Here is a 19,403-nt window from a genome sequence, read left to right as displayed (position 1 = left end):
GACATGTCTCTTATTTGGACTTGGTACATTTAAATCATTTTTAGGAATGTCTGAAAATTGAAGTTTGAAATAGCAGTACCCCAATGGCTCAAAATTTCATGCTCTTTTCAGGACCAGGTATGGGATCTGCTTGTCCTTCTACTACTTTCTATGCATCCCTCATGTCAGTACTGAATCTGTTTTTGTCCGTCATCTACTTCCTATGCATCTGTCAATATGATGTGCATTGTGAATTGTCATGTACGTGAAAACCATGTCCATAAATTATAATTATGCAAGTGACTCCGTTGATTGGAAGCAGATTACTTTAGAGTAGTAGAATCTGCTTGATGACAAGCAGATTACAGTATATAGTTAGTGAAATCTGAGTGCTTTGTTGCTTGCACAGTATTATCCATGACGACTGCAATCACCACCACTTAATTAGGAGGACTTGTAAATAATACCTTTATTCCAATCAAGTGACTGTCCATATTACAACAGATCAGAAATCAATTCATCCGAATACTAGATGAAACTCGGTAGAATGTACATGGGCCAACATGTCACACCTTAAAGGGATGGTACAGTATTGGTGGAGATGAGAATTGGGCTTTTAACTTTTTGTGTGATACCGAGAAAACACTTATGAAATAGTACAGAACATACCATTTTAAGAGGAATTCAAAGTTTATTTGATGAAAATCGGGTTTGGCATGACTGAAACATCCAAAAACAAAGTAAAACAAAGCGATTGTAAAAAAAAAAAAAAAGTGTGGGTCCCACACTTATTAGAATCGCTCTGTTTTGGATATCTCGGGCCATTTCAAAACCAGTTTTCATCAAATAAACATTGAATTCCACATGGAATTACATGTTCTTTCATATTTCATAAGAGGTTTCTCATTATCTCACCAAAAAATGTTAGAAAGCCAAAATTAGGTCTCAACCAAAACTATGTACTATCCCTTTAACTTGCACACTCTCGAATGTAACTAACACGCCCAGGCCTCATTTATGCCTGTATTATGTGATCATCGAAGACAAGTGTCACATTAGTTTTGATAGCAATTTTGTTTTTCATCAGCTTGTATTAATAGGGATTGATACTTACAATAAATGTCAATCACAGCGTACTCTGTCAACCTTTAAAACATAGAAAGCATTGATTGACTTCAGACATAAAATTTCTTGATTGCATTATTTGGTTTGTCAGTCACTGTATCATATTGGTATACATCTTTCTGTCAGTCATTTTGCAATACCTCCACTGTATCAGCTCTAGGGTAATATGTCATCAGCTGAAAGTGGAGTAAAACTGGGGTGTCAGTGGATCGTGTGATGTTTTGTTGGGCAATCATATAACTCAAGCTGCCCTTGAATATCCCTTCACACACATTATACATGCATGACTGGTAAAGTGCTTGTCTTTTTGTTTTGTAGTACTTTCATTGAATTCTCTCCCCTTAGTAAAAAGTAATTTTCAAGTTGATATCTTGTACAGGTATCTGGAGAAATGTTTGTTTGTTTGTTTGTTTGTTTTTTTCTTAACCTGTGTTGCGTACAGTTTAATAGTGAAAATTACTGTGCCCTGGACCTGTCTCCATGCTGTTGTTCCATTTAACTTTGATACAGTCTTTTACTCGAGTCTAGTTTACATGGCAGTGTCTGTACTACAGTCTTGTTCCAGTGAACAAGAAATTTGATATGCCTGTAAAGTGATTTTTACTCTTCTGCAATAGGCAATTATAAATATGATGAATAAAAGGGTTTCATGTGAATGTGAATATTCACTTGCACTTTACATTATAATCATCTGAGAGGTTAAAAATTATTTTCCTCTTATTAAACTCCAAAGAGCATGGGAATAACCTACAGCTTGTGCACTGTAATAAAGAGCCTAATCACTCAAAAGAAACCAAAAGATCTGAATAAAAGGTAATCTTGGCCAAATACTAAGGATTAACATCTTGAAGTAGCAAACTTTAAGGTTCAATATAGTATCTACAAAATTGTAAGTTCTGTCTAAATTTCAGAGCTGTAGATTCATGTAAATATGATTTTTTCAAAATATATTTCTGAAGCATGCTGTCGTTATCTTTTAACCCATTGAAAATTTGAGTGGAATAGATGTATATAGAAGCATTTCATTGACAAAAGTAAAACTGCATAATCACCCTGAAATACATGTACATGTAGTATGACAAATTTCATCTGCATATCCAAAGAAATGTAAATTTGAGCAGAATGGATATGTTCATTTTTTTTTCTCAGTGGATATATGGACAGGAAGATATTTTTGTGAAATAATGAAAATGGTAATCTTTTTATGTGCATATCTCCTCTCAAGATGTACATTTGAAGATTTCATGCCTAAACTGCAATATGTATTTTTATCAACTTGGGATATTTGATACTGAATCTGACAAAAACACAAAGAAAATAATGAAAGATATATGTAATATTGATAATGTACAGTGTAAGAAATGTGCAATCATTTTATATTTGAAGATTTTTTTTTTTTTTTGCTATGTAGCAAGTGTAGTATTGAAAAGATTGAATTTTTCTTTATTTGATGGTGACCTTACTTCAAAAACTTTGAAAAATTACCTGTTTTTGCTTTCGACCTATTCTTATGCTCTGATTGATTGAATCATATTTGTCCTCGTGTGCTCCTCGTGTGCTGAACTTCCTCTCCAATACCCTGTTTACACCAAAGATTGGCCTTGGCCAAGCCACACAATTTGTCTTTTTTTTTTTCTGTAAACAGTTACAGGGGCTTGGCCATGGCTCACTCCAGCAATTCACAGTCATTCCATCGTAATAAGTTCTCTTATTCGTTTCAGTGCAATACTCAGTTGCATGCGTGCCAATCTAGGTGTTGTTTCAAAAACATTCCAGCTCTCATCTTGTAAGTTCAGCTTGCAGGTAGAAAGATGGTTACCTGTCACAAGCACAACCAAATTCAAATAGTAATGTATCCTCTGACAATTTCAGGTTGGATATTTCTAAAGCATACCCAGTTACCTGCCATTTTCAATTTTACTATTACTTTCACTGCAAGATGGAAAATTACTTTCACTCAGTAATATTACATGTAGTTCACTCTTTTTTGAGCATGAAAATGTAGGCTCAAACTCCTAATGTATCACTTAGAGTTTCTTAGATCTGCTTTGACAAAACTTTGAATACAAGATTTTGAATCATGGAACAATTAATAGTACCAGGCAATCGTACTAACTTCAGGGAAAATTTTAATTTATTCCTATAATTTATATGTTAGAATGTTGAAAACACAAATTTTTATGGATAGAGCAGGCACCTAGACTCGCAGAGTTTGATAATTGTGGAGAAATGTGCGTATTGAATCCTCCCAATACCGGTACTCATTATACAAAGTTACAGCACACAAGGCTTTTATACAGTAGTATTTCACAAATGTTAGACAAAAGATAGCATGAAAAGATAGAGTTTATTCCTGTTTGGTAGGGGTTTGATTAGGCATTCAGTGTGATTCCATATTGGTCTTGTAAAGTACTCTGAATGGCACAAGCGTTAATGCCAGACTAAGTAAATAAAGCAGCATAACTCATTAGTGCATATTTGCTCGGGAAGGGGGGGGGGGGGGGGGGTCAGGGGAGTGTTATATGGGGGAAAGCTTTCCAGTGTAAACAATGATCTTATAATCTTTGTTGCCTGGAAAATTCTCTTGTGATGCATTTACATATGTGCACTCATCCTGTGCGTACAGCAGTCCCTCAAATCATGACCTACCGTTACACCCCTACGATGCTATGGGATTGCCCTTTGCTACGCTTGTGGATGAAGACCTTTACTTGTACCATACACATGCAGACATGGTAGAGCTCTCACTCTCTCCTGCTAGCCTGCCTGCTGATATTGCCTCCTGGTTCATTAACATTTCCATCAGCTCAGCGACCTGATATGCAAGCCTGTGTCGCTCCAACGGGACATATGCTTGTTTCCTGTGGGTAGATTGTATTGTGGTAGGCTGGCTCTGCTGCGATCTCCATATACCAGCTTGTCTGGATTTATATTGGCGATTCGGACTCATACCAGCTTATTTTGAAAGGATACTGACATGAGCCATGCTCATGGTTGTGAGAGCGTAGCCAGGAGTTAGAGCCTGTCACTGCAGATGCTAGAGCTCAGCGTCTTAATCTCACGTAGGCATCTTGCACAAAGGCTTTTGTGTCATCTTCTTGAGTCATTAGGAGGAAGGTTATATACCGAAGGCATGAGGTGAGTGGGAGATCTTAAATCAATTTACAATGATGGCCCACTCATTGCTTTGGTCACTTGCGCCCATGAATGTTATCTTGACTGAATACTTACTGTACTCTGTGTGTGTGTTTGTGTGTGTTGGCATATTTAAGTAGGAGATAGTTATTAATATTCATGTTTGGATCCAAGATTGTGATAAGAAGTAATATATGTATTGAATGCATCTTCTTCATTTCAATGCAATGTAAGCCCTATTCAAGACACATTTCTGTATGGATCGTGCCAACTATCAAGAAAGCGCGTTGGCACTCTAAGTGTAGTAAAGGCTGTGTGTAGCATCTTTGCTGTGATCAGTGAAAGATGAGATGAGAGCATTATGACAATTATTGTATGCATTTACATGGCTTCCATTATGTAGTAAGTATTTTACTCATTTCTGTTTAGTCATTGGCAATTACAGTCAACCTTCCCTAAGTCGAATCTATTTGTAATGAAGAAATAACTTCAACTTAGAGAAAATTCGACTTATGAGGGATTAAAATCAATAGAATATAAAGAGGATTTGAAAAGACCTTCGACTTAGTTGATTATTCATTTCATTTTTCATTTCATTTATTTCCACTTTCATAATTGGTTTACAAATTTTGCATTAAAAACAACTTCCACTTATTATTTGTGGCAATGCAACATGTTTAATTTTATAAACAAAATCTTAAATAATCAAATAGCACATTTAACACAAATGAATGGTACTTGATGCTGTGTACTCAACCAGCACAGTTTTGTCTTGTACAAAGTTGTATGTACAATGTAGCTATCAAAAAAATTTAGGCATGTCACTGCCTCAACAGACAGGCGTACATGCCAATTTTTTATTTTGTTGACAAGCATTTGTTTACTTATGTTTGATGTGTTTCTTTCATATGATCATAATGACTGATATGTTGCAGTCTTGGTGTTGAATAGTGCTTGCTGCCTCTTTTTTGGGAATATGTTCCCGAGTATTTTTTTTTTCACTAACATGTTCTGGAAATAAGTACTCTGTTTGATTGTTTTAATGGTAAAATGAATAGCAAAACCTGCTGAAAGCGATTTATAGTAAAGAGGGAAGCTGGATTTAGAAAGGATGTGACTATTAAAGTTCCTGTCACAAATAAACCAGAAAGTGGCTAGGTTGTTTTATTTTGTTTTTGTGTATTGTTGTTATCATTATTGTTACTATTATTATTATATATATATATATATATATATTTTTTTTTTTTTTTTTGGGGGGGGGGGGGGAATCACCTTTTTTGATTATGTGGAAAGAGGTAACCCTCCATGTATGTATGGTTTGATTGGTATTTATAAATTGTTTGTAAACATTTAACAAACCTAACTGCTACTGGTTTGGGATGCACAAGAGCTGTGCCAGAGAAGGAATATTTCATAATATTTAAAGATTGGGGTCTTTCTGGTGTGAGGTACTGTACACAGGTGACTTGTAGGGTATTGCTTTATTAAACTTGTAAACTAATGGTCATATGCTGAGAAAATCTGGCATAACGATGAGTCCACAAAATTCTGAACAATTATGGCATTATATGTCTTTCATTCAAAATCTGGTTTTCATCACTAGTTAATCTGTATTTTGCCATACCATGAAGTACATGATGTAGCTGTGTAAAGTGGAGAGTCAAGATAACACACTGCAGAATTTATCTGACTTAGTATAGGCCATAGTTTGTGCTTGTGCTAAAAAGGAGAGATGTTTGTAATGAAGACGTTTTGAAAACATTTTTTAATGAATAAACATTCATAGCTGGTCTATTATTTTTCGGTTTTGATATTCCCATAAATCTGCTTTCTGTTGTTTTTGCTTTTTAAAGTGTAGTATGTATGATTGTCTGCAGAGTTTCATGGAAAGCTTACTACATGTAGGTATTTGTTTCATTTTTGTTTGCTGATTTGTTAGATCCTTTATGGAGAGGGTGTTATTTCAGTTTTTGTTATTTCTGTTGAGGATATGAAATGCAAGTGTTTTGAGACTTTCATTTTGTAGGAATATTGCGTGTTCCATCATCATTTATGTCTTAGATGTCATTTTCTTTGCAAAAAGCAGAAATAGACTGTACAGTACAGTTGCCCTTCAAAGTAAAAATATACAGTAATAACAATAAGAGTGAGTATCAGTTAATTGTGGCAGACATGTGACATCGTCTTCACTTACTTGAAGCTGGCATGATTGACATAAAGCTTTAATATTAGGAAGAAATAGATTCAACAGAAAATGTTGTGACGATGAACTGCCACTTGTGATGTGAAGTGCTACCGGTACTTGTCTTTCAAAATCAAGTACAGGTAGGGGAGAAAACGAATATATCCAGGGATTAATTTTCCCGCTGTCGCATAGCAATTTGCTATGAAATTTGGATATGACTGCTGTACCAAATTTCATTTTGAAATCAAATAGGGGAGGAGGAGTATATAGAATTGTATACAGCTGTATATAATTGTTGTTGTTCACAATATGTGTCCAGTGACTAAAATTGCAAAGCAATTTCCAGAAGGTAAATTGTTTTATGCATTATGTAGTCTTTAACATGATGCAAATACATCTTTGACAAATTCATTTATTGATGTGAGCAGTGCAAGCATCTCTCCTAGTCTTACACTTCACAAGGTACAAATGCAGACACTGTGGCATATCTAGTCACAAGACCAATAGCCACCTTTGAAATGATATCCCAAGGTCTTCTGTAATCTTCCATTGCCAGCAGTGGTTTTTATGTTCTGTTCAGGCTGTCGTCAGAATATCATGAGATGTTGATGAAAAACAGAATAGCTGAACTTCATGTGCGCTTTAAGTGTGGGAGAATATGTCTAGCCGGCGAGAAAATGTCAAAGGTGAATTATTACCCAAATTTTCGCTCAGTAGAGCAGTAGCATACGCGGTATGCTGCTTCCCGTCGCTTCTTGTTATAAAGTGATGAAATGGGGGATACTTACCCCCCCCTTTTTTTTTCCTGTGTGTGGGAAGATGGAAAAGACTCGCTGAATGAGAATTAAATCTGGAAAGAAAGTCATGACTAGTGAGAGCAGTCATCTATTATGGCTTCTTGGCACTCTAGAAGAGTGAATTGGCTGTGGTGCTGCATGTGAAAAGCTCATCCTGTTTTAGTTTTTCACGTCAGATGCCACTATCAAATTTCATTCCTTGATTTCTTTTCTGACATGTATAGTAGAAAGATGGATAGGTAGATGGAAAACAATAGATAATGCATCAAGGATATATTGATCTTCTCGCAGACCTTCAAAAATAACAAAGGTCGAACTTTTCCAACAAGGTGTTTTGATCATCCTTTTTAAGAACAAATGAAGGGATTTGTGGTATCATGTGAAAAGTGAATGGTCACAGTCAACTGATTAATGTGATTCCTTATATTTTATAAGTAGGTATCATTTGTGAAATGAATGGTCACACTCAACGGAGGAAAGTGATTCCTGTATATGTGCATGCAGGATGCTGTGTTTATTTGTTTTGCTGTTGTGGTTGTTGTTGTTGTTGTTGTTTTTTTTTTGGGGGGGGGAGGGGCCTTATCACAATCAGATGTGGAGAGATTCTTTTCCTGCAGTGTGTGTGTGTTTGTCATACAAGACATAAATTGAAAATTTGATGTCAACCGAGATGTATGCCTGCATATTGTTATAAATTGTTCTTCTTTTTTGTAATTCCCTCATTCTTCACAGAGTTTGATGGAAAGGCGGTTCATCTTGCCTACAAGGACAAACTGAAGTTGGTTGCATACATCAAACAGATCACATACGGCAAGGTAGACGCCTCCAAGTCGCCCCCTCCTGGGTACCTGGATGTTGTAGGCAGTGACAGAAGGTGAGTATCTGAGGTGTGCCCCTACATGAACTCTTAGTGTCATCATGAAAATCACCGTTACTACTGACAATTTCACCTTATGTGTGGATTGTGTGAATGCAGCAACAGTAGGAGAACACATCAGTAAAAAGATTGAGGAAAATCGCACAATCTCTTCAAAAGTTTTACATTTTTGCAGTTTCAGTGCTGCCATCGCTGGGTGAGAAGACTAGTACAGTTTTTGATGTCACATGCATAAAACGATATAAAAAAATTTAACATGTTTCACTCTTCTCGCATAATAAAAGAGCTTTTTAAATTGCCTTTTTCAGAAGGCAGGGGGAATGATGCTCAGTAACAAGTCGAGGGAATGCAGGGTTCTCGCCAGGAATTTCTTCACGCTTGTCGGCAGTTACTCGCGCTTATCTGGGGGTGGGTACGGGAGGGGGGTTCCCCCTCCCGCGCGAAGCGCGGAAGCCTTCGCTAATGCTCATTACAACACAGATAAATCGCCGCTAAAATGCCACTAAATGCGACATTTTCACGGAGATGTAATGAACGTTGTGAGGGGCATATTCTCACGGAAACAATGCAAAAACTCCATACCTTTTGTTGGCGACAGTTCCCAAATGATAAATGAAAGAGAAGTAGGTGCCGATGGTGAAGGTTCCGATTTCTTTTTGGCCTTCCCTGTTTCATTGTTGCAATAATTAGCCGTCTCTGCATCGCAACAACGCGCGCCGTGTACTAACTATACCCGTAGTGTTTTTGCTTTCTCGCCGTCTGCTCGACCAGGTGGTAGGCCTATTGCATGCAGATGCGCGAGAAGCGATCGAGAACTTTCGGGACATCGTTGCACTTTCCTTTCTGGGTATACTGCGGTAGTTTGGCCGTGACATCAAACAGATATCATACAAAAATGTAATGATGGTCATTATTCCGAAGGTTTGTTTAATCATAAAATGAAACGATTCATTACAGACTAATTTTATCATTAATCTGTCGGAGTAACGAACCCTCAGAGTAAGAAAACTGCAATTGTTTTTGGGCAGTCGTTTTATTCCGAAATTTCACTGGCAAAACGCTCGAAATGACGCACTGATTTCGTTTTGAAATTTACGGATATTTTTCTTTATTTAATTTTCGGTTAACGAACCTTCAGAATAAAGAATCTACAATGTATTGTTTTATCATTACTATTTCTGTCGGATTAACAGACCCTTAGAGTACGAAAACACGCTGTTTTGTGCCGTCGTTTTATTCCGAAATTTCACTTGCAAAACGTTCGAATTAACAAAACTGATTTTGTTGTGAAATGAACGGACATTTTTTCTTAATCATTTTTGGATTAACGAACCTTCAGAATAAGGAATCTACAATGTATTATTTTATCATTACTATTTCTGTCGGAGTAACTGACCCTTAGAGTCCGAAAAACACGCTGTTTTGTGCCGTCGTTTTCGGAAATTTCACTGGCAGAACTTTCTAAATAACAAAAATTATTTCGTTGTGAAATGAACGGACATTTTTTCTTAATCATTTCTGGATTAACGAACCTTCAGAATAAAGAATCTACAATGTATTGTTTTATCATTACTATTTCTGTCGGAGTAACAGACCCTTAGAGTACGAAAACACGCTGTTTTGTGCCGTCGTTTTCCGAAATTTCACTGGCAGAACGTTCGAAATATAACAAAACTGATTTCGTTGTGAAATGAACGGTCATTTTTTCTCAATCATTTTTGGATTAACGAACCTTCAGAATAAAGAATCTAGCATCATTTTATCATTTATCTGTCGGAGTAACGAACCCTCAGAGTAAGAAAACTGCAACTGTTTTTGGGCAGTCGTTTTATTCCGAAATTTCACTGGCAAAACGTTCGAAATAACAAAACTGATTTTGTTTGGACATTTTTCTTTAATTTTCGGTTAACAAACCTTCAGAATGAAGAATCTATAAACAATGTATTATTTTATCATTGCTATTTCTGTCGGATTAACAGACCCTTAGAATACAAAAACAGGCTGTTTTGTGCCGTCATTTTATTCCAAAATTTCACTGGCAGAACGTTCGAAATGACAACTGATTTCGTTTTGAAATTTACGGACATTTTTTTTTTATTATCTTTCGGTTAACGAACCTTCTGAATATAGAATCTAGTACTATTTCAGTACTATTTTTTTTTCTGTCGGAGTAACGAACCCTCAGAGTAAGAAAACTTACTCTTCCGAAATTTCACTGGTAGAACGTTCGAAATAACAAAACTGATTTTGTTTGGAAATTAACGGACATTGTTTCTTTATTATTGTCCGATTAACGAACATTCAGAATAATAAGGAATGTAGTATTATTCTATTATTATTTCGGAACAAACCCTCAGAGTAAACCCGTTTGGGGCATCGCTTTAATTAGAAATTTCATTGGCAGCGAACACACAGGCTAACCAAACTGCTTTTGTGAATGTGAAAAACATTGTTAACTTTCACTAAATCAAGAACTGTATGGAAGGAGAACAATTCACGTGTTCACGAAAATCAAAACTGCGTCACAGTATGCCTATGTATAGGCCGTCATTGCTAAAGAGAAGAACATTTCGCTCTCTCCCGTAAAAGAAAAAAAAAGACGGCGCATGAAATGTCAAAATAATATTTTTTTTACATTCTTTGAACAACCAAACATTCTTTATTTTAAATTGAAAAAAAAAATATCATAAATAGATAAAGAATGTATGGTTCTTCACGTCAAAACATGGGCCTCTGCGTGCGGTATCCATTATCAATTTTACGCGGGAAAAGCGTAGCGCCTTGAAGCAAGAGCATTATTGAAAAAAAAAATGAATAAACACAGACACACACTGATGCTGGTGTAGAGAAAAACAAAGACAGCTTGCCCTAGATGCTTCCTTCTTTCAGTTTATTTTCTCCCCAGTCATTCCTATCGTTATACTCCCATTCATGAACCCCTGCCATGCACGGACGATGAACAAAACAAAAAGTTACCGACGCTGCAATGAAAAAAAAAAAACAACAACAAAGAAAGAAACACGTGCTCGAAGCAAATTATCTACATTTTCAAGTTGAACAAATTGATATTCGTAATGAAGAATTAAAAAAAAAACACGACCACAGGCAGTGGGGAAACTTGATATCATGGCTTGTGGAAATTTCCACGACATTTCCACGAAAGCCAGGTGTCAGATAAAGGAATGCCGCGCGTACTGCCACCTTGCTTCACTGGTCGTAAACAGCGTGTAAATAGCATGTAAACCAACTGGGAACATTGATGAATGATTATCCATTTATTTTCTACCCATGAAGGCCCCCTAAACGCACCTGTTAACAAACCAAGCCAGAAGCACGTGGAGCATTACGTACGTTGAACTTGAGTTGAAAGACCATCATGACAGAATAATGTCGGCCCGGAGAAGGAAAATGGAATATTCACGAATGACGTTTACAAATCCATGGAGAGTGAAAAGGCTTAAATGGAACGCATGGCTTTTTAAATAAAAAAAAATAATAATAACCCGCTGAAACTACCCCCCCCCCCCCAAAAAAAAATAACAACTTGCATTTGCTTACTCCATCGCACGTTCTTTTTTCTTTTTTCTTTTTAAACGAAAGATGGGGTTAATTTTCTCTCTGCGGCAATGCTTTCAACGCATCTAATATTTTGCGTCATTGCCGATGGCCGGCTTCCTAAAGAATTGATACGAATCCTTTCAAATATACGAAACAAAGTCTAAAAATCTTGGATCCTGGCGGTGAATTCCGGTGGTATTATAAATCCTGATCACTATCAAAATTTAATCATCTGTTCCTTGCGCCATTTTACCAACCAACTGTTCCTGAAATTTTCATCCTAATCTGTTCCCAAATGTTCACTTATTTTGCGAATAGAGAGACAGACAGGCAGATAAACGAACAAACAAACCAAAGCAGCAAAAAAAAAAAAAATAAATAAATAAACCTTTGGCGGAGGGGGGCATGCATTTCATATCGTTTGTTTTTGCGTAACCCGACAACAAGCGTGACAACAAGCGAGCACGTGTCAGCCTTCCTCAGCCTCCCTCGGCCTCCGACCCTCTCTTTCCGTCCTCTCTTTCCCTCTCACAATACCGTCGTACACACAGGCGGCTGTCTGTGGCCGGCTGGGTGCATGCAACCAGGGAGGACCACCTTGGTGCATGTACAGTACTGTATGTGTGTGTGGATCCCGAATCAGAGCGCATGACGGTGAGTGAGCAAGTGTGTGATGTGGTATGTGCTGCTAGCTAGTACAATACATGTACGTCGCTATTGAGCCGCGTTGTTGTGATCGGTGCGGTGACTGTACTGCGTGGATAACTTTCTGCGCTTGCAAACTGCTGCTCCTTTCGACATCTAGCTACTTTTCTAGCCAGATAATAAAGAGTAAAAAAGGCGAGAAATTGGTCCGAAGTTACCCTTGTCGGCAAGTTCACGCGTGGTGTTACCCTTGTCGGCAAGTTTTACCCTTGTCGGCAATTGTTTCTTCAAACCGCACGCTTGTCGGCGCCGACAAGGGTGATATACGCTGGCGAGATCCCTGGAATGTGGGCTTTTCAAAAAAAAAAGACACTTTGTGGAATTGTCCTCATATCTTCTTTGTATTCTACACATGCAGCATCACAAACTGTGGTTAGTTTTTTTTTTTCATGCAGCACTTAGGCACTGAAACTTCAAAAATGCATAACTTTTGAAGGAATTGTCCAATTCTCCTCAAACATTCACTGAGATGTTCTACTAATATTGCTGCGTTCACTCAATCCACATATGTGGTTAGGTGAATTTGTCCTTTAAGAAGAGTAATGAATTAGTTAGTGAAGAAGGAGCTTCTGCTAGTTGTCATAATATGGGTCAGTGTAAACATGTGCAGGGTAGAAATATGTTCCAAGATAAACATCAATGTCAAGTGTAAACAGGATATGGAGTGATGAATAGGTTATAAATGAGCATCCATGACAGCCTGATTGCAAACATGGAAGATGCGAGTTTTGCAAAGGTTTTATAATGAGCCTACAAATAGCGTACACGTTACTATAAATCATACTTCATGCCACTTTAAAAGTTAGACATGACAGTGTTGTTTATCTTTCCTTTATTTAAAGGCTGATGTCATTCTTATCTTTTTTGACACCTGATGATAGGATGATTAAAGTGAAGGTTTTTCATTGTAATGTTACATCGTGATTATTACTGTAAAACACAATATGTTCGCGGCATGAAATTTTCGCGAATTGGAGCCGACAGCTTTTTTTGCAGCATGAAATTTTCGCGAGTTTCCTCTAACATTCAGTGCGCATAGTGTAGACAAGAACTTCCACATGCATTTTAATTTTGTGAATCTTGGCTCTTGCAAAATTTGCAAAATTGAAATGCACACAAACATTCCTTGTTTTACAGTATTATTCAAGATTGCAATTCATCAAAGTTACAGGCTCTCATTTTAATACCAAAGATTGTTTTTGATCTTAACTCTGTTGTTGCTGTTGACTTGTGTTTATACAAATAACAATGACATAATGAGATACTGTCGAAGTGGATATTTTCACGCGAGTAATCTTTTGTGCTCGGCTGAGTAAGGTGGATTTTGCACATTTTAAATTTCGTGGAATCAGGATATTAACTACTGGAACATATGGCATGCAAAAATATTTGTGTGCGTTTTGTATACTTTCGTGCTAGCGTCTGGTTGCACGAAATGCGTGAAAATTTCCACTTTTACAGTGTTGGTCCTGAGAGAGTTTTAAAGTGCCACTCAGCTCATTATATCTTAAAGGGACACTCATGTTTTACACAATATTCTATATTCAATTTTTCTCATCGTGCAATATACATGTACTACATGTATATAACTCAAAATTGTTCATCTTACATCCAATGTGTGATACCAGGCACTATATTATATCAAAAGTAATGAAATTGCATGTGAGAATACTTCATTTACTGTTGTAATAAGCATTTGGCAATATTATTACTGGTTTATACATTCATTAAAGTATTGATTGAGATATTACGGATTTATACATTCATTAAAGTATTGATTAAGATTTTAGGCCGATTAAAATTGAGTTTGATTGTGTTAAAGCCAGAATTAAAAGTGTGGCATGAAATTGTGCGATATGATACTCTTAATAGGTTTTTATATCAAGTGTACATTATGACGGGTCTAGGGCAATTACCCCCTGGGCAATTACCCCGCACCCTTCCCCTGGCCCTAATCCTAATCCTAATCCTAATCCTGAACCTAACCCTAACCCTAACCCAAACTCCTAACCCTAAACCTAACCCTAACCCTAATCTTTACTCTTACCTTACCACTAACCAGTATTTGGCCGGGGGGTAATTGCCCTCCGGGGGTAATTGCCCGGATACGATTATGACAGCATTTAACACAGTCTCTTGCACTTATGGCAGCCCCGAAAGGAAACAGTCCTGAGTTACTGAGTACCCTATTTATAGAGAGTTTGTGTCCAGTCTACTTATTTCCATCTATGTCTTCCTAATTTTAATACTGAAGAATTGATTAGGAATAACTTTTGTAATAATAGCAGTGTTCAAGTTACGAGTTTTGACTAGTCCAGCAATATTACTTGCAGCTAACCATGGCAACAGATCTGCATGTTTGCTGAAAACTGTACAGTGGTTGTAAAACGTCTTTGCCATAAATTTGCCATTAATGGGTGAGATGCCAGACGACAGGTCGGCATTATCACCCTGTCTCTGCACATCTAGAGTAAACACATGACCACTTAAAGCTCCGACAGCCTGATTGCAGATGAAGGCGATGTGGAGCGAGTTGAGCACCACGTCGGAGCGTGTTCTGCCCTGTCAATTGAGCCGAAGCAAGCCTCCTTGCATGTAACACATCATCTCATCTGAAATAATCGAAATCCATTCTACATCTTCCTGGCGGCTGCCCCAAGTTGTGTCCAAATTCACAGACCTAGCCATCAGCTTTCATGTTTATTGGAAGAAATATTGTGTGGCATAAACTGTGAAAAAACAAATGTTTGAGTATCGTTGTTGTTTAATGTGGTAATCTTGATTGTCTTTATGTATTCTGGGTCACAGATAAACAAACATAAGCATCTCGGATCATGCCTCCTAATGACATTTTACCCTCAATCATAACAAGGAAATCTCTCTGAATGTTTACTTGGTTTCATATAGTGCCCTCTCCCTTTTCCACATTTCAAATTAGTTGCATAAAGTCAATCATGTGATCTGATCTCATGATGTAAGCAGACTCGAATAGTCTCATGACACACAGAATCCCATTGTGGTAGGCCTACATGTTACTGATCTATGACACCAAGGTTTGAGTCACTTGATATGTTTGTTGCATGAGCTCCAGTTTGGATTTGCTTTCATACATGTAGCTCCACTATGGAGGCAATGATTCTTACTGTAAATGGGCTCCCTCATGGAGATATTTCAATTGTAAAAATGGAGACAGTGATTTACTGTATAGGTCTGGTTAATAATAGTGTCAGTTTTTTGGTTTTTTTTATTATTATTATTCTTTATATATTAGAATTTGTCGGGGCAAATCATTGCCAATAGGGCCTTGTATATTTTTGTTAAGTAATGACAATATCCTGGTTTGTGTATACACCTTGTGGAAGGGGTTAGGCAAGAGTGCAAAATTCATGTTATTCATGACACAATATTTTCTGATACTGATATTCATCAAATCTCAACTTCGTTATTCTGGCCTAACTCAACCATCAGAGATGTTGACCAGAATTCTTAAAGGCAATTTAAATTCAGTTCATGGATTATGCAAATTTTGTCAATGTAAATATACATATGACAGAGCGTTTCCTTCTCAAGGGGATACATCGAAAGCATGTTTTGAGTAGCACGCTTGTCCATAATTATGGTCTTTCATATATGTGTATTTCTCCCTATGCAAAGAAATCTTTTCCTTCATATATTGGGGCAGATAGAAGAATGGTGTGTGTTGTAATGGCAAGTGTATGTCTGTCTCTTTGTCTGTCTGTCTGTCTGTCTGTCTGTCTGGCAGGTCTGTCCTTCCTTTTTTATATTTTTTGTATTAGTGACTTTTATCTTGTTTGAAAGAGTTGCACTAAAATCTTTCGTACTTGTACTTGATATCTCTTTCCTGCTCTCTTTCTCTCCTCTCTGTCTGTCTGTCTGTCTGTTTATCTATCTATCTATCTATCTATCTATCAATTTGTCTATAATCAACATCTGCCTATCTACCTCATTCTTTCTCACCATGTTTATCTCTATCCATCTCCATTTCACCATTCCAGACAGAATATCTGTCATTCGATTATTTACAGATTAATGCATCTCTGACCATCTCCTCCCTCCCCTTCTCCCTTTTTCACTCTTTTACCCCTCCTTCCTGTCAAAGACGAGAATGGGAAGCACTTGGCGATTTGAGTAAGGACGACTCCAAGCTCGAATTCTGCCGGCTTCTCGACAGTCGCTGTCCGCAGGTTCGGCCGTACATTGAGGCCCACCGGAGGGAGAAGGAGGAACAGGAGAGAAAGAGGTAAACAACTCGAATCCGAGGAACAATAGAAATTAAGTGATAGTCGTTTGTCTTGCGACGGGATCGCCTCTGGCTAGAGTGACTTCTTTTAATGCCCTGTAGATTACCAGAATGAATTTCAGGTAAAGATGTCATCCCTGAACCGTACAGTATCTCGTAAGATGGAACAATGATTCAACAGAATATTGTGCAGCAAGTTTTTCATCAATCTGTGAGCTTAGATATTTTATCAATTACTGCATACACCAAACGAATGTGTCGCGAGGTTTTCATTTTCTGGAATTTTGCGAGTCAGGTGCTATTCACAAATTTTACATGCCATGTTAGTCTAAGTTGGTGTTTTATTTTGCCACTAATGGCTACTCTTTTTTTAATCTTTTTTTTTTTTTTTTTTTTTGGGGGGGGGGGGGATGGGTGGACTTGAGCAGAGCATTGAATGATAAGTGACAGATAAGAAGGAAGAGGGAAGCTCCTACACTCCCCCCCCCCCCCCCCCCAATGCCTCCGGTATTGATGGAGGAGCAGGAATAGTGGTGATGGCAAGACTCTGTGCAAGGACTCTTGTATTTGATTGCAAAACATCTCTTCAGGCCATGATGAGAGAAAATTTCTTCACCGCGAGCGGAAATTCTCTGATGAAAAGGTCTTCAAGTATTCAAGGAACAGACACGTGTGTTTGTCAACAAGCCGTGGTGCAAAGACTTCGAGCAAATGTCAGTTATTCAGAGCTCAAAACACCACAGTGCAACCAAGGACGGGGCTGAAAAACAAGAGACGGAAGTGTTATTGATGGATGCGCTCTCGGCAGTGCATAGGATTAGACTGTGGCTTCTTGTGTCAGTGGTGTAATTTTTTTAACATAGGAAAACTTGCTCCATGCATGGTTGAAGTCATTGATTACTAAATGTGAATTGCAAGATAACTTGAAAAGATGCTATCATTTTGTGGACCTTGGCCAACGCATTGATTCTCCATAGGCTATCATTGTTTGTGGCCATGCAATAATACACCATATCTTGTCTCGTCTGTTGCATGAACACTTGCTGAGAGCCCAAACACTTTCGTACTAAGTGCGCGAACGCTTACAGTTCACAAGTGTGCCAACATCTTGCCAGTTGTCCCTTTTCAATGCAGAGTCAACTTCAAAGACTAGTAGGAGTATGGTGCTTCTGTACAGTTTATGCCTTCTCTAGATTATCGGATAGATGATAATAATCATATTGGATGGCTTTAATTCATGTAATACTGGAGAATATTGCTCTCATTAAACCCAGTATTCCCTGGTATCCCATTCCTTGCCACGTAATATCATGTGAATATTATATAACAAACAAAATATTTGCATGCTTTTATTTTCGCACTAGTTTCATGTTGCTTGAAATAGGGAAAAAATTGTCACTTTTATGGTATTCAGACTTTATAGGGGTGTTTTCTTAAGGCTCAACCAAGCTACCAAATGAGAGCAGAGAAAAGATTTGAATGAGTTTACATATACATGCATCTCTCTGCTTTGTCTTTATTCATAATAGGAGAGAAGAGGAGGAAAGATTGAGAAGGGAAGAAGAGGAAAGAGAACGACAAAGGTTAGAAGAAGAGAAGAGGAGATTAGAGGAGGAGGAGAAGCAGAAGGAAGAGCAACAAAGGTAACCCATTTTTTCCTTCCTCTATTTCTAAGAATGTTCTGTGATATGCATCAGGCGAAAAGTGGCCAAAATGATTCCACACTTTGAAAGATTCAGGGCTACTCATGCTATATTTCCATAGAGACTTTTATAATTTTTTGTTGTTGTTGCCATTACCACTCTGTCAGAAATCAATGAAAGTTTATATAGTGTGTTGAGCCACAAATATGCACATTAAATTCAAACCTCAACACATGGCAATATTGAAAAGAGAAGGCATCTTTCTTTCTTTTTGACATATCATATGATATGCTATCCTTGATTGAAGTTTAAGATTATGCACTTTGAATTGTGACAATTTCTTGTACCCTCCCCCCCCCCCAAAAAAAAAAAACCCAGAGGAAAAAAAAAAATTCTTCATTTTCACATGTTAATTCAGTGACTTTGATGAACCTTTAAGGCTTCACTATCAGAGCACAGCAAGGTTTGCCAACGCATGTCTCCCTATAAGGGCTTTAAAAGCTTATATATCTGTGAATTGTGTCATTCCAGGAGTGAAGAGTCATCTGAATCCATTGCTAAGCTTGTCCCTAGATGTGATTTTTTTTTTTTTTTTTGAGGGGGGGGGGGGGGGGGCAGGTAGAAATGAGATATGGGAATCTTGAGAGTACCCTAAGCCAGATATACACGTCGATACAGCTGCTGTCAGTTTGTCTCCTCTCACTCGACATGAAATTTACAATTCACACCGAAAGCGGCGCGGCGAGAATCGTGCCTCACCGCACTGTTGGCATTTGGGAGTTATGGTTAGCCATGACTTGCATCCACAGAGGGGATGATATTAACTTTATCTCCAGGTATCTTGATGGCAAGCTTTAATGGTCTGCGCATTAAATAGCAGGATTCTTTCAATGTTATGAGTCAGGGAACTATAAAAACGAGGGGTAAAAAAAAAAAAAACCCACATATCTGGGAAGAGAAAACTTGATGACGGTGAGAGAACCAGCGGATGACTTTCATTCTGAGTGCATTTTTCTTACTAAAACAGTCATTTTGAAGCAGTTGGCCTTAGAATTTCAGCAGCTCGAGATATAACAACAGTGACATTTGAGTATCCTAATTCTAAGGCCAACTGCTTCAAAATGACTGTTTTAGTAAC

At 37.6% G+C, this 19,403-nt stretch overlaps 1 protein-coding gene across 1 annotated transcript in view; it reads left to right on the top strand.

The window, feature by feature from the left end:
- Window positions 1-19,403, top strand: part of LOC140236612 (Golgi resident protein GCP60-like) — a 38,185-nt gene that overhangs the window by 8,858 nt on the left and 9,924 nt on the right. Inside the window, exons 2-4 of the mRNA XM_072316536.1 lie at window positions 7,954-8,095; window positions 16,482-16,622; window positions 18,152-18,265. Coding sequence (XP_072172637.1) covers window positions 7,954-8,095; window positions 16,482-16,622; window positions 18,152-18,265 — 397 coding nt within the window. The remainder of the gene's footprint in view (window positions 1-7,953; window positions 8,096-16,481; window positions 16,623-18,151; window positions 18,266-19,403) is intronic.

The sequence above is a fragment of the Diadema setosum genome, chromosome 1, assembly GCF_964275005.1.
Source record: "Diadema setosum chromosome 1, eeDiaSeto1, whole genome shotgun sequence".
Taxonomy (NCBI): domain Eukaryota; kingdom Metazoa; phylum Echinodermata; class Echinoidea; order Diadematoida; family Diadematidae; genus Diadema; species Diadema setosum.
The sequence above is the reverse complement of the archived record's forward strand: the minus strand, read 5'-3'. Positions and strand labels throughout refer to the sequence as shown.